This window comes from Mustela putorius, unplaced genomic scaffold (genome assembly GCF_011764305.1).
Source record: "Mustela putorius furo isolate JIRA1106 unplaced genomic scaffold, ASM1176430v1.1 tig00000281_pilon_pilon_pilon, whole genome shotgun sequence".
Classification (NCBI taxonomy): Eukaryota; Metazoa; Chordata; class Mammalia; order Carnivora; family Mustelidae; genus Mustela; species Mustela putorius.
In genome coordinates, this window is record NW_025421343.1 from 31,582,680 (window position 1) to 31,598,253 (window position 15,574).

Genomic DNA, 15,574 nt, shown 5'->3' on the forward strand with positions numbered 1-15,574 from the left:
AAAGAAATAAGTAAATAGAAGATAACCACGTTAGCATCCCAGGAGAGCATGGCCTTGACGTGGAGGCAGGGCCCTCCTTGTGGCTTTGGGGGATGGTGGGGAAGGAGGAGGTGGCTCTCGAGGTCCATTTGGGAGCCTGAGATAGAATGCAAGAGGCCCCGGCTTTCAGTAGGCTGTGTTCCAGAAGTTTGAGTCACTTGTTTGGAACTCCTGTGACTTTTTAAAAAGGTGCCTGGGTTCCCAGGCTCACTCGCCAAAGTTTTTCCTTAAGTCACAGAATTGCCGCCTTCAGTATTTCTGGATGGGGTGGAAACAGCCCAGGTGTGTGTGTGTGTGTGTGTTGTGAGGACACTGCATCCAGCTGTCCTCCAGCTGTGGAGTGAAGCGACACTCACCTGCCGGCGGCCCTGGTGGGCCCAGCTTACCTCCTGGGATGGGACAACCATCAAGGGTAGGTTGGCCCAGGGGCTGCGGGGCAGGGATGTGAGGCTGGGGGAGCTGGATGCCCAGCCAGAGGGACACCAGGCACGCACTCCAGACCTCCTGCCCCTCCTTGCTTTTCTGTCTCTTACCTGCAGCCTCCCGTCTTCTTTTTCTTTGCCCATCACCTGTTGGTTCTGGCCAGGAATTCCCTTCTGGGCCTGTGGGGCGGGGGAGTGTGAACTAAGTTTCATGGTTAGAAGCAGACCCTGGATTTGGGGGCTTTGAGAATGCTTCTGTTGCTTCTGCCTTCTCTGCACCCTTTAATCTCTCAAACCTATGCTCTGCTCTCATGGGGGCTGGGGATCGACAGAGGGATGGGGGGGGGGAGTCCTCACAGTAGCCCACATGTCCCAGGCAAGTCATGCAGCCGGCCCCTGGCTCTTCTCATGGGAGGCAAGCAGGTTGGGGTTCCGATAGGAAGAGCAGGTGAAATCTGGCTGTCGGGTGGGGTGTTGCTGGGACTTTATTTGTGAAGTAATATTACTGGGCAAGAGGGATGGGCCTTAACCTGCAGGGTTTTGCGACTAACAGGAATCCGATAATCACAGTCAGGCACTGGGGTGGAGGGGAGCCTGAGCTGTGGCTGGCAGGGTTTCTCTACATCCCTTTCCTGGCCTCAGTCCTGGCACCACTAGGTCTCTTATGGCACAACTTGCCTTCTGCTGCCCTGCACCACCCCACGTGATGTGTTGGAGCAGGAGGGGGTCAAGGGCAGGACCAGGCAGCAGCCAGTGGGTGAAGATGTGGGAGGGGGAAGGGCAGAAAATACAGCCACGGTGATGGGGGGCATTCCTGAGACCAGCGACCATTCCTGAGACCTTGATGCATTCAGGACCTATTAGCATCTGATGGGGGTGTTAGAGCAAAGAGTCTGTGACAGGTTAGGGGACAAGGAACAACATTTACAAAATCACTTGTTGCTTTATTTCATAGCAGAAAGGTTATTTGGAAGCAAAATTTCCTCTTGGAATTAATAGCCTGTTAAGACCTTTCCTTACAAATTAGAACATGACAGAGCCGTGGATGTGTAATTCCCGCCACCCATACCATGACCTAGACCATTCACTGTTCACCCTGTGAAGGAATGTTCGGCTCCAAGGGGCTGGAGGCAGCTACAGTAGGGGTGTTGTGGAAGGGCTGATGCTTCCAGATGCCTTCATTGGCGGGCTGGAGTTTAGGGTTCTATGCACATCCTCCCATTCAATCCTGGATGGTTACCAGCTCCATTTGACTGATGAGGAAAAACCGACGCCCAGGGAGGTTGAGGGATGGAGGGGCCGGCCGGGTAACTGGGGAGGGTCACTGGGGAGTGAGAAAGTGGGTGCAGGGGGTGGGCAGGATGGATCCCGGGGCTTCCCTGAAGGCCTCTTTCTCTCCGTATGGCCTGAACCACCAGAGGCATCAAGGTAAGAGATGGGTGCAGGCAATGTGGGGGGGACGGGCAGGAAGGCCAACCCCGGATCAGCTCTGCCCACCGTCCCAGAGCGGGACAGAAACGGCCATCCACTGCCCCCACCCCTCAGAGTGTGCAGGTGGGGCAGGTTTTAGGCATCTGAATAATAAGGAAAGGCCTCGAAGGGGACGGGGAGGTATAGAAATCCAACTGTGAAAGAACAGTCAATTAACGAACACATAAACACCTTTGCAGCACGTCACCCCCCTCAGTCCTGTCCTGGGTTGCATTTCTCTGTGGCCTCTTTGGGTCCTTCTCTATGTGGAAACAGCTTTTCCAGTATGTCCTTGTCCTGCACGTGCGGTGGGCCCTGCCTTTTGCTGGCTGCATTGCCTCTCAGAGCTTTAGCCGTGAGTGTCCAATCCCTCGTGTTTTATTTTAAATCTGTGCTTTATCCTTAGTGGGCTTCCCTGGAGAGGAAACCAGAGCCCGGGGCTGGGCTGCTGGTGGGTAGCTGGGTAGCAGCAGGCTAGATTAGACACCAGTGTCCGTGCTGCGGTCTCCCTTTGCCCCCCCGCCAGGCCCGCCTTGTGGGCAGGTACATGTTGTACGTCCATCCATATGTGTGTACACATACACGCACACCCAGGCTTGGTCTGCCTCACAGCCTGCCTGAAAGCCCCTTGAGATGGACTTGCCGGGACTCCAAGGTGACGCTCATCCTGCAGTTTTCTTGGTCAGTAAATCCCACTAGGGTGCTCCAAGCCTGCATAAATATTCGGACCTTCCCCGCCAACCTCCCTCCCCTGTCCTTTCTTGATATGCACTCTTGGGGGTAGGCGTCCGTGGGTGTCATCCAGACCGACACTTGGATGTGTGTGCTCAGGGCTCACGCCCACGTTCAGGGCCAGGCCTATGGACGTGGAGTATACACAGGTGCCCTCATTTACTGAGCTCCACCTGGGTTTCTGTCGAGGAGCTCCCAGCAGGAGGTGGATATCATTTTTCATTTTACAGACAGGGAAACCAAAATGCATGATGAGTGACGTGACTTGTCCAAGGCCATATAGCTAGCCGGTGGCGGAGCAGGATTCAAACTCAGGTCGGTGGGATTACAGTGTTCCTTGTCTTCTGCAGTCCTAAAAGAACCTCTTGGATTAGCTATCCTCAGCCCTGTTCCAGTCGGGATAGGATTCTTGGTTCCTTAACTCACAATCCTTCCAAGGAGCAACGTGGAGGAGGAGGTGTTTCTGGGGGCAGGCATGGCGCTGTGGGTCAAGAGCACTGTGGTCTGGGGGGGCCAATGAGGGTTGCAGCCAAGAGCCTGTGCACTTCTGTGGCTGCTGGAGCCTTTGCTGTGTGCTCCGGGACCGTGTCTAACTGATGTGTGCCAGGCTGACTCGCTCATCCGGAAAACGCTGAATTACATCTCGTGTAAGATGGGGCGCGGTATTGCTCTCTGAAAACATTTTTGGGTCAGAATTGGGTAAAGACTTGTTTGAATATTTTGGTTCTCTAGGAAATTCAGTGTGGGGCGGCCCTTTTCTCAGTGGCCTTCCCGCACACGTATGTGCTCACGGACTATGTGTTTCTCTTACCCTTTCTGTGATAGTCTCAACACGAGAGCCTACTGTCTCATGAGTCCCTGGGTCGGCTGTGCTCAGCAGGGCAGTTTTTTTTTCTGTTTCCGAGGCACCGACTGGGGTCACTGTCTTGACTCTGGCCCTCAGCCTTCGGCATCCAGGAGAATGCTGTCCTGGAACGCTCTAGGAAGCCTTGCGTGTCCGGAGCCTCGGAGCTCCCTCACGTGACTTCTCTGTGTGTTCCACTAGGGGGCTTCCTCACAGGTGTGGTGGTCCCTGAGAGAACATGGAAGCTACTAGAATGTTTTAGAGGCTAGACTAGTCATCGTGGTCAAAGCAGGTCACAAGGCTAAGCCGGATGCAAGATAAGGGGAAACGGATTCTACCCCTTGATGTGAGAGTGGCATGTTTATATCGGGAGGGAAGGGATAGAGGCCAGGCATCTTCTGAGGCTGCCCACAAACCAGGGGGGCACAGGGGGGTGTGCTGGGAGAAGGGATGAAAGAAATCCATGAGTCTTGGGGGGGGGGTTAAAAAAAATACCATGTGATCACAGGTTGCTTCCAGAGTTAGAGATGTGATCCAGGCAGGGTGTATAGAACTTTAAGGCATTGCTTCTCTGTGAAATTCATCATTTCTAAGATTTTCAGAAAGTTCCAGAAACTGCATTGCACATAGAGAGACAGTGGCTCATAGTTCATCTGCATGGGCTATGGCTTGCCTTATGTTTTTGAGAAGACTTCGTTCTCTAGTCAAACATGCAGACCCGCTCTGTCCAGGGCTCTGTGCCAGTTCCTGGGGAAGCTGTCCCTGCCTCCAGCCCTGGTCCATGCATCGGCTAGATTGGCAGCCTGGCTCTGATGTTTGTCTTCCTTTCCCAGAAGGTGGGAGTTTGCTCAGGTACGTGCTTCAGAAACATGTTGGATTCGTCTGTCTTAGCAGGTTGTCATTTATTTCAAGGAGATGTTAAGAATGATTGAATTCCTTTTCAGCTCTTTTGTGGTGCCTCAGTTGTGACTGTCACTCTGTAAATGTTGAATACATACATTCCTGCTTTGCTTTTACATTTGTTTCCTTCCTTATCATCTCGTGAAGAGTTTGATAAATTTTTGGTTCGATCCAAGATGGGAATGTTTTAGTGCTAATCCAAGTGATTTGAGAATTTTTAAAAGCAAGATTTATATTACCTTTCAGGGGGTGCTGATTCATACTCCCTTGCTGCTTGTTTGAGGAGAAAAGCAGCAACAAAGGAGGGTTCTTAGGAGCCCCCAAAATGAGTCCTAGATCCTGTTGGCTTAATTCTAATCTCCTCTTTGGACAAAAATGTGATTTGTGTGAGATCATACAGAAGAATGGCTAAGCCGAGTTAGACCTCTTACCATCTCACCTCCTCTGCTATTCCTGTAGTTTAAGGAGAAACTTCATTCCTTCCACCACCTCTCAGATATTTCATCAGGACTGCAAGCAGTGATCTAGTGAGAGTGTACGGAGAGGAAAACTTGGCTCCTTCCCTTTAGAAGCTCCTTCCCTCTAGAAGCTTTCCTCTTGGTACAAGTCCTGTTAGTGAGGACCTACCTAGGCAAAAAGAAGGCTTCTTAAGGAGCTGGCCATTGATCTGGGTTTTTGAAGGATGAGTAGGAGTTTTCCAGGGGGAATAATAGGAATGGGGCTTTTCCAGGCAGAGTCATAGGAGTTTTGCTCTTGATTGGGACTGGTGAGCATCATTATGTGACAGGAACATAAGTGGGTTACAGGAGCTGGAGAGACAAGGTGTAGAGAAGTCAGATTTGGGCTTTGTTCCTACAGTGGTGAGGTCCATCAAAGGAATTTAAGTAGGGGCAGATGGAGTCTGATTTACATTCTGAAGAGTCATTTTGATGGACTTGGGTGAGGCCAAGATTGATTGATTACAAGACTGTTGAGGTCATACGGGCATGATGCCATGGGGGCCATCCAGCAATATGGAAACAGGCTGGAGAAGATGAGTTCAGTTTTTGAGGTGCCCATGGGACATCCACGTAGAATTATCAGCTTATTCAGTGGGTAATTATTGAACACTAGGCCCTATATTCAAGATCTGGAGCTTAGAGACATTTAGAGTTCCAGATTTGGGAATCATCAGCATTTAAATGGCACCCATCTCCATGGGGAGGGTGAGTTTTGTCCAAGAAAAGTGTGTAGAATCAAGAGAGAAGAGGGCCTAGGACTTAGCTCTAGGGAATAGTCAGAGGAGGAGTCCCCAGCACAGAGCATCCATGCCCCTCCCCGCTTCCTACTGAGGTCCCTGGTTATGTATTGTTTTGTGTCCTCTATAATTTTTCTTGCTTACCAATATGGATGCCTCATTTCTTTTTCTTGTCTGATTACGATGGCTAGGACTTCTGGTACTATGTCGAATAAAAGTGGCAAGAGTAGACATCTTTGTGGTGTTCCTGATTGTAGAAGAAAAGGTCTCAGTTTTTCACTATTGAGTAGCGTGTTGGCTATGCATTCTTCATGTATGGCATTTATTACCTTGACGTATGTTCCCTCTGAACCCACTCTGAGAGTATTGTGAACAGTTGTTGAATTTTGTCAAATATTTTTTCTGCATCTATTGAAATGATTATATGATTTTTATCCTTCATTTTGTTGATGTGGTATATTGTGTTGATTGATTTGCAAATATTGAGCCATCCTTGGATCTCTAGAATAAATTTCACTTGATTGTGAAAGATGATTTTTTCCGTGTATGGTTGAATGTGGTTTGCTCATATTTTGTTAAGGATTTTTGCATCTATGCTCATCAGGGATAATGGCCTGTAGTTCTTTCCTTGTTGTGTCTTTGGCTGGTTTTGGCATCAGGGTAATGCTGGCCTCATAGAATAAGAATATATTTAGAAGCTTTCATTCCTTTTCTATTTTTTTGGAATAGTTTAAGGAAAGTAGGTACTTGCTCTTCTTAAAATGTTCAGTAGAATTCTCCTGTGAATCCATCTGGTCCTGGATTTTTATTTTTTGGTCGTTTTCTGATTATTGATTCAATTTTGTTACTAGCAATCTGTTCAGGTTTTCTATTTTTTCCTGACTTAGTTTTGGAAGGCTGTATATTTCTAGGAATTTATCCATTTCTTCTAGGTTGGCCAATTTGTTGGCGTATAATTTTCCCCGGGTGTTCTCTTACAATCCTTTCTCTTTCTGTGGAATCATTTATGACTTTTGTTTCTGATTTTATTTGGGTCCCTTTCTCTTTTTCCTTGAAGAGTCTGGCTAAGGGTATATAAATTTTGTTAAACTTTTGAAAGAACCAGTTTTTTGAGTTTCATTGATTTTTGTTTTTCAGTCTCTGTCATTTATTTCTGTTCTGATCTTCATGATTTTCTTCCTTCTACTCACTTTGGGCTTTGTTCTTCTTCTTTTAGTTCCTTTAGGTATAAAGTTGGACTATTTGAGCTCCCTCCTGGCCATTTTCTGTCTGACGTGTCTTCCTTTCTCTGTTTAGGTTTTTAGCCATTTCTTCCAGCAAAATTCCTCTTTGTGGTTGTGAAGAAATTTCCTTTGATTAATAACGTAGGCTTTTCTTTTTTCCCTTTCCTCTCTTCAAGAACACTTTCTTTATTGTAAACAAAACCAAAAATGACATGTTTAAGAAAAATTCCCACCCCACCCTTTTACCCCCATTCAAAACCCCAAAGTAAGCAACTGGATTTGAACCTTTACAAGATTTCCATGGTTGTGGTTTCTTGTTCCCATGTCCTTTTCAAGACTGCTCCCTATGCAGTGTAACTTGGGTCCAGCTAAGTGAGATCTGGCAGCATAAGGCCAGGCAGCTGCCTCTCCCATTTCTCTGCTTGGCTCTAGATGAGCTTCTGGACTGCTTCTGGAAGGCTGTTTCCCACTCAGTGGGACTGGGCCCTGGGTAACTGATCCCTACTGGCCAGATTCTGAAGAGACTGACTGATCAGCCCAAGGCTTACTCACCAGCGTGATGATGATAGATGGACCTTGCCATCCTCCTGAGGAGGAGAATACTATGCATGTCTGTTTTTTTTCGTACAAATTGACTGCCAATTCCTAAAAAAAACAAATCCATAATTTCCTGAAGGGGAATCTGAGCACAGGGCATCCAGTGCTGCTGAGGGTGGGTCATCCATCCTCTCAGGCTGGGGCTGGGAGCTGTTCCTTCTGCTCCTGCTATCCTTACGGCCTGTTTCCCAGTATTGGATGACGCCATTAGACACAGCCTCCCTCTGATGGCTGGCAAAGGGGCACGATGCCCTCTTCAGCTCTTTTCCTGAACTCCTACATGTGATTGTAGTTGATCCTTCATGAGCACTCTGGAAAACACTACCCTCCTCCCACCCCAAAAATTGGGATGGTAAAATTATACTGCCCACCTCTGGGAACAAATCTGGGACCCTGCCTCTTTATTTCAGGAAGGATCCAGTGTAGCCTGGCCATTTTAGGGAGCGTTTTCTCTCCTTTCTGTAGCCTCTGGTCTCCAGCTGACCTCTACGGTTATAAACTGGTACAGGGGCCTTGGGAGCCTGGCCTGCCCATGAGCTTGCTGCTTTGGGAATCTGTAAAGGCAACTGGCTTCCCACCTTTGACTCTGAGTACCTCCTGGTTCCCCAGCTTACCAGCTGTGAGCTCTTCGGTACATCATTTAATCTGTCTGTCCAGCATCTATCTCTGTGACCAGTGTCCGTGGCCTTCCAGCACAGGGCTGGTTCACTGCCAGTGCTAGCCATGCTTGTTTGCTCCGGCTGGGGCTGGCCTTGTTCCTGGCTCTGATAGAGAGGAATTTCGAGCAGCTTGGGCCAGTCCCAGGGAGAGAGAAGAGCAGCTCCATGTTCCAGATGTCTAGAGGGCATCTTGGTTGGTCACTGGACACTTAACCCCCTTTCTGGGAGGGGAGGGGAGCTCGGCCACCCATTTTGTTGTCATTGTTGTTGTTGCCTTGTAAATGTTAGAGGGAATGTGTTTTCAGCTGAGGTTTCCCATGAGGACAAAGAATTCTGTACTTTTTTTTAAATTCTGTACTTTTTGATGCGGGGGTTTTTGTTTTTGTTTTTGGATTTGCCTCACAGCATTGGCCTTTCATTTAGTATCTTTCCCTATTTGGAGAGGACTGAATTAAGAGTAGGTCATGCGTGGGTGAAGAAAGTCTCCAGAACAGATTTGGATGGAGTCATATCAAATGTATTCTCCTGGGGTCAAATCACTTGAGCCATGTGGTGCTTGGTTTCTTTATTGGGAATAAAGGGGACCCTGGGGGCTGGGGGACATCCTGCCTGATCCTGGGTGGCCTTGCTATGCTCCTCTCCACCAGTATTAGTGACACATACCGCCTAAGACTTCTCACTGGACTTGGGGTGGAAAGAGTTGTGGGGCTTATGGTCCAACACACAGGCTGTGGATGCCCCAATCCATTCTCTAGTCTTTGCTTCCTTTTTTCTGGGGCGGGGGAGCTCCCTTTCTTTACCAACAGCCTAATTGGTCTGAAGACGCTGTTCAAACTAGTTCCAAAGGACATTTACATAGATCTTTAGAGTACTTCTTAATCTGCTGAATGTCTTTAGTCCTCATACCTACTCTGAGTTGATATTCTTGTTTCTGGAAGAGAAGAGGGCAGAGGGGCATGGGGGTAGACGAATGCCCAGGACCATGCACTGAAAATGCAGTGTAGGCTCATCTCAAGTCTTCTAGATCCAAATGTAGTGAAAGTGCTCTTGCCTGATGAAATAGGGGTGGGTCGCTGGCCAGTGAGTGTGCAAAGTTCCAGTGATAGTGGCCACACAACTGTGTGCCAAAGCACATAGACTATACACCGAGAGAGTAAATTCCACTGTATGTGACAGGAGTAAAAGCCCAGGCTGGATGGCTGGGGGTCAACAGATGACCTCAATATGGCATGGTAGGAGACACACTACCTCAGCAGGACTGTTTGTGGGGTGAGGGCGCAGACTTGGATGGACCCTGATGGAACATTCTGGAGTGAAAAAAAAATGTTCCGGGTCGTGATTGTGGATGGAGTCCCATAGCTGTTTGTATTTGTCAACACTCCTCAAAATACACACTTGCCGATTGTAAAGAAGAATGCAATGAGGTAGAATTTTTTAAAAAGTCAGTAGAATCCAGAGATCGCAAAGCAATTGTATGTATGCAGATACATTTATATGTATTTAACATTATTTTAATTGAATACATTTAGCTGTATCATCGCTTGTTCGTCTTTTGTTGAGGGGAAGATCTTTCCTTTCCGTCCAGCTAATGTTCGTTAGAGCGAGGGTAAGTCATCTGTAACTTCCAGTTTCCTTAAGAGAGAGGATTGAGGGTCAGTTGGAAATAATCCAGATACAGAATTTTAGAGTATTTTTTTCTTAAGACTTTGTCAGAGAGAGTACAGAAGCAGGGGAGTGTCAGGCAGAGGAAGAAGCAGGTGCCTGCTGACCCAGGACCCTGGAATCATGACCTGAGATGAAGGCACACGCTTAACAGACTGAGCCACCCAGGTGTCCCAGAGTTTTAGAGATTTTTAGGATCTTTTTTTGGTCAAATTTTTGCTGGTATCTTGCTCACTTCTAATTTATCAGCAGTTTCTTCTAGCTGCTCACTCAAAATTTTCCAAAATATTCACTTTACTTTCCTTAGAAACAATTGCCTTCTTTAAAAACTCAAACTTTATCCATTTAGGTTGTATTTAAATTATGTAAATATGATACCAAAAAAAACAGTGGACAGACCCAGGTTTGGGACTAAACACAACTGCCTCTGGGGAAACACTCCAAAAGTTGGAGCAGAAATGCAGGCGAGTTCCAGAGATGATCCTGCCAGCTACTAAAGGCCAGGAAGTTTGAGAGGGACAGATGGTCTTGCCTCCTCTGGCGTATTGGTTCACAGGACTTTGGGGCTGTCCTGCACTCCTGGCCTTTCTCTCTCTGCGCCCCTTCCTTCCCTCTCTTAGCGTCTGTTCCTAGTTGTAGTTTATATCGAGAGAGATGTGCACCTGCCTCCTGCTTCCTGTCCGGCAGCCCTTCCAGTGTTTGAATTTGGCCACCTCGCTCCCCTCAGTCTTCTCAGCTGAAGCCACCTTACCTTTCCAACAAGTCCTCAGGAGACGAGGGTTTTGGACCTTACAGGATGCTGGGCACCTTTTGCCTGCAAATCGAAACGCGGTGCCTGGGAGCACCGGCTCCTGTCTGACAGACCTCGTCCCCCGGCCTTGCTAAGAGCCTGCCTGGCTTGCCTTGTCTCAGGACACATGTGCTAGTGGCATACATCCTTCTACAGCTCTTCTTTAACATTTGGTGGCGAGGGTGGTCTCTGCTCTTGGACAATTAAGGGATCAAACCTTCAGGAAAGAATTATAGTCTCCGCAAATATTTACTGTAATGTAGAGAAACCCACTGCTGCTGGATGCCTGCTCGGCGGACACTGTTGGAATGTTCCCCTGCCTGGCTGTGCTGTTTAAGGGAGTGGGGGGTAGGCAGAGGAGCCCTTCCAAAGGACCGTGCAGCTGGGGACTGCTGCTCAAGCCTGGAGGGTGTGTTAGCTAACCTGGGCTGCCCACAACCCCTGGCCATGATTCTGTAGCCTGCACGCCCCTGTGCCGTCTCCTTTCTCTGTTGCTTCTCTGATTCCGTGACCCGCCAGAATAGCCAAGATGAGTGTGACTTCCAAGTTAACCTGAGTCGGACCCATCCCCGTCTTTGCTGTCGTTTCCTGCAGGGATGATGCGTGTGATATTGACTACCTGGACTGGGTAATTTCATTCGCACGTCTGCTGCTGGCCATCTGTGGTCCATCTAGCTAGTCATTCTTCTTTTTGGTCAGCCAAACACCTATGGCTCTGGATCCATGTTTGTGCAAGGTGCTGGGGCTACAGGAATGAGTAATCTGGGGTCCTGCCTACAAGGGGCACCCAGCTTGCTTTATTTACTTAAAACCAAAAAAATTGTCTGAATATGAGCATGGCACAGAGTGGTGCCTCCATAAATATTTGTTGAATGTTGATGCATGAATGATTAGGTGGGATCATCTGAAATCACCAAAATCCAACCACTTTCAATCTGTAAAAAAAAAAAAAGGTAATTGCATTGCTTATGGTTCAGTCTAATATAAAAGTAACAAATGTGCCCATTATGGAAAGCCCGGAATAGACTAAATAGTATAGGAAAATATTGCCCATGTTACCCCTCAAGGATGCCTACTGGTAACATCGGGCCCCTTTTTATCAATCGATAGATACGAAGATTGATTTTCTTCTGTGTTGTGTGAAGTGCTTGATGTAAGAAATGATTCGACCCAGGCAGGAGCTATAAATAGTTATAAATAGCGAAAGCCACCCCCCCCCCACACTTCCGGCCCCTGCTCCCCTTTCCATAGGCCCCCGCTACCAAGTGTTTTGTGTGTGTGTACTTCCAGAGAACTTCCTATGAATTTGCGTATTTGTGTGAGTATATGCACATTTAGGATTGAGAGATTATTCATACGTTTATGCAAATCACTGAAACTAACTCCTCGCTAATGCCCACCCGCTCGCTCCTCCTCTCCGTCACCCGGTTTCCCTCTCAAGGTGGGGACATATACCTGCAGCCTGCAGCAGCCAGGGGTTCCCACCCGAGGTCCATGTTGTGTCTCTCGTGTGCAGCTGTGGCTGCTCCTTAAGCCGAGGAAGAGCCGGGCTGGTGTGGTGAGCTGCTCCTGCAGCCTCCATGCCTCCCTATGACAGCATGGGGGACTCCCACGGAGCAGGAAGTGCAGGCCCAGCCCAGCGGGCTGAGGGGGGGTGGCTGGAGGGGTCGGGGAGGTGGACGGCAGCACCCTGGCCGCGGGTGAGGTGCTCCATGAGTCCCGGCACTTGCTGCGGCCCCGGTCTTGAGTGGGGCACTTAGAGGCACCCGCATCAGCACAAATCAACTTGCCGGGCAGAAGAGAGAGAGGGTGGCACTTTGTGCAGATGGAGGGGACCCGAGCTGGGAGCTGGCCACCCAGGGCACTGTGGAGAGTCGGGGCCCCGCAGTACCCACCTTTCCTGCCTGTGCTGACATTCTTCACGCTTTGCCTGTTTCATCACTGTTTCATCAGGGAATGGGAGCTGTGTTCCCACAATGGTCTTCTTTGGGTGCTGGCATCTGAGGCAAGCCCTTTGATGTTCCAGGGGTTGGTTGGCTCCTCCCTGAGTGAGGAGGCTAGAGGGGCGAATCCCTGATGAGTAAGAGCCAAATGCAAGGCCAGATGCTGGGGTTCCAGGGCTGGGTCTGCCATTCATCAGCTCTGCCGTCTCGGTCAAGTTGCTCAGCCCGGGCTGTGCCGCCCATGTTAAGCCTCTGCGTGAGTGATCGTAGGTAAAGCTCTCAGAGCAGCGCTGGCCTCACAGGTTTGCTGAGATGCTGGGGACCAGCCCGCTGGGTTGTGGCGAGGAGGGTGGGAGACGATGAGTGCAAGTCCTTTGTGAACCACCAAGCCCTGCTCACATGCAAGTGTTACTTTGCGTTTATTGGTAACCATGTTAAACCAGAAAATGTATCCTCAGGGAGAGGTGCTAAACTGCATTTTGCTTGAGTGGAATTTACAAATTGTGCTGAGCCCAAATTTACAAATTTGCAGCTAAAAGGACCTTGTTCCTTCCGCTTTCTGTCCCCTGCTTCGCATGTTGCTTCTGCCAGGTGGGGACGGCCTTGGAGAGGTTACTGTTTCCAGAGAGAAGATGCCGAGGCCTAGAGGGGAGGTCACTTGCCTGGAGGTCACATGAGAGATGGTGTCCTGGCCCCTCTGGGTAGCACTAGTCTCCTGGTTCTCAAGCTGGCTCTTTTCCATCCCCTCAAAGAAGGGAGCTGATATGATAAGGCAGGGACGTGTAACAGGTACAGTAAATGGAAGGTGGAGGGTCTGTTTGTGCGTATCCTGTGTGGTTCTCCTCCAGGAACTTATGTGGAGATGGGAGAGCCTCAGAGGACTGGGGGTGGAGGGGTAAGTGGGCATTGGGATATGGGGTGACAAGGGTACATGAGGGTTAGTGGGGTATTATGAGGAATTTACTCAAGTGGAAGGGTATTGAGTGTGTGGTTGTGTGAAGAAGATGTGAACAGGAGGTGGCGGTCAAGGAAAGGTGGGTGACCTAGGGTGGGCACACTTGGAGGGGATGGTCCGGAGTTCTGTACCTTGAAAGAGCTTCCAGTGTAAAACTGGGGGGTGGCCTTAGGTTTTAGATTTTTGCTGGGGAATTGTTCTCAGTTGCATGGTTAAACTTGCTTTTGTTTTCCCAATCTTGGGAAAGGTTTGTTGTCCTGGGGCCAGGGCTCTCTCCTCTGAGATCTGGAGCCAGGAGCTGTGTGGTTTCCTGGGACAGGATTGCCTGCCCCTGCTCCCCTGGCTGAATAAGAAGGAAGTCAGAGGCTGGCGTGGTTTTCTCCCCAACTCCTGAGAGGCTGTATTGAGAGAAACTGATCTGACAGTAAATACCTCTACGGGTATTTCCTCTGGCTCAGAATAATTGACTTAATCTGCAGTGTGGCTCATTTTTCCCTTTGGAAATAGGAGAGCTTCTGCCTGACTCACTCCTTCGTAAGATACTGTTGCTCACCTTCTCCCTCAGGAAAGTCTCTCATAGGCACATTTTGATATAATCGTTACTTCTACTCCCAAGACAGAGACATTTGGGTCCAGCACCTTTCCTTTTCCTGGGCATGAGGGTGGGGCTCACCCCAAACTGACTGAAAGGATGTCCTGAAACCCTCAGAGTGCCGCTATGACACATAAGACTTATGAGAGTACAAAGAATACAACTTCTTTCTATCTTGAGAGGGAGAATGCTCATGGAGGAGGCAGTACTGAGCTGGGCCATGAAGGGCAAACTCCACTGTGAGCTCTGTATTAAGAGATGGAGGCAACTTTTAGTGAGCAGTGGTCTAGAGGATAAACATATATTAACAGAGATCCTTTGGAGAATTGGGTAAGATAGTAAGAGAGAAAACTAGAAGGTAATTTTGGATCTGAAGTGGAAGACCTGAACAGACATTTAAGACGACCTTGACTGCAATCTGTAGTCCGTGGGGAGCAGTGCAGTCCCAGAAAGGAAGACAGAAAAAATATTTGAAGTTGTGTCTGAAAACTGTAAATCCATATTTTAAGAAGCACAGCATAATTCAAGTAGATACAAAAAAAACCAAAACTAAAGAGAATCACATCGGCGCCAGGGTGGCTCAGTCGGTTGAGCAGCCGCCTTTGGCTCGGGCCATGATCCCAGGGTCCTGGGATCAAGTCCCATACTGGGTTCCCTGCTAAGCAGAGAGTCTGCCACTGCCTCTCCCTGCTGCTGGTGCTCTCGTCCTCTCTTTCTCAAACAAATAAATCTTAAAAAAAAAAAAAATCTCATCAAGGTGCATCATAATTGAAATGTTTAACACTAGTAATAAGGAGAAACTCATGAAAACTGGAAAGAAAATGAAAAGACATGTTATATAGAGAGGAAAAAGAATGATAGCAGATGTCTGGTCAGAAATTATTCTAAGGCAGAAGACAACAAAACTGAAAGATAAAAATGGTCAATCTAGAATTCTATACCCAACAAAAATATCCTTCAGAAAGTAAAGGTGAAATATGTTTGAGGGGGGCATGCCTGGTGACTCAGTTGGGAGAGCATGTGACTCTTGATCTCAGGGTCATGAGTTCAGGCCCCACAGAGGGGGTAGAGATTAATATTTTTCTTAAAAAATACTTTTTAAAAGATGTATTTATTTTAGAGAGTGTGCACATGAGAGAGCATGTGCGAGTTGCGGGGAAGGGCGAAGGAGAGAGCATCTTTAAGCAGACTCCCTGCGGGGCATGGCGCCTAATATGGGGTTTGGTCTCGGGACGCCTGGGTGACTCAGTTGGTCAAGCAGCTGCCTTTGGCTCAGGTCATGAACCCAGTGTCCTGGGATCAAGTCCCTCATCAGGCTCCTGGCTTGGCGGGAAGCCTGCTTCTCCCTCTGCCTCTGCCTGCTGCTCTGTCTGCCTGTGCTCGCTTGCGCTCTCTCTCTCTCTCTCTCTGGCAAATAAATAGAATCTTAAAAAAAATATGGGGCTCAGTCTCATGACCCATGAGATCATGACCTGAGCTGAAACCAAGAGTCAGACACTCAACTGAGTG

At 48.6% G+C, this 15,574-nt stretch overlaps 1 protein-coding gene across 3 annotated transcripts in view; it reads left to right on the forward strand.

Annotated features, from left to right (window-relative positions):
• LOC101671296 (adenylate cyclase type 3) overlaps nucleotides 1-15,574 on the forward strand; it is a 76,622-nt gene that overhangs the window by 1,942 nt on the left and 59,106 nt on the right. Inside the window, exon 1 of one of the 3 annotated variants that reach the window (XM_004745930.3) lies at nucleotides 279-451. The exons of 1 other annotated variant lie outside the window; for it this stretch is intronic. In XM_004745930.3, coding sequence (XP_004745987.1) covers nucleotides 434-451 — 18 coding nt within the window. In that variant the 5' untranslated portion in view covers nucleotides 279-433. Of the gene's footprint in view, nucleotides 1-278; nucleotides 452-15,574 lie in introns of those variants that run through there. One more of the 3 variants, XM_045079302.1, reaches the window with a different exon arrangement.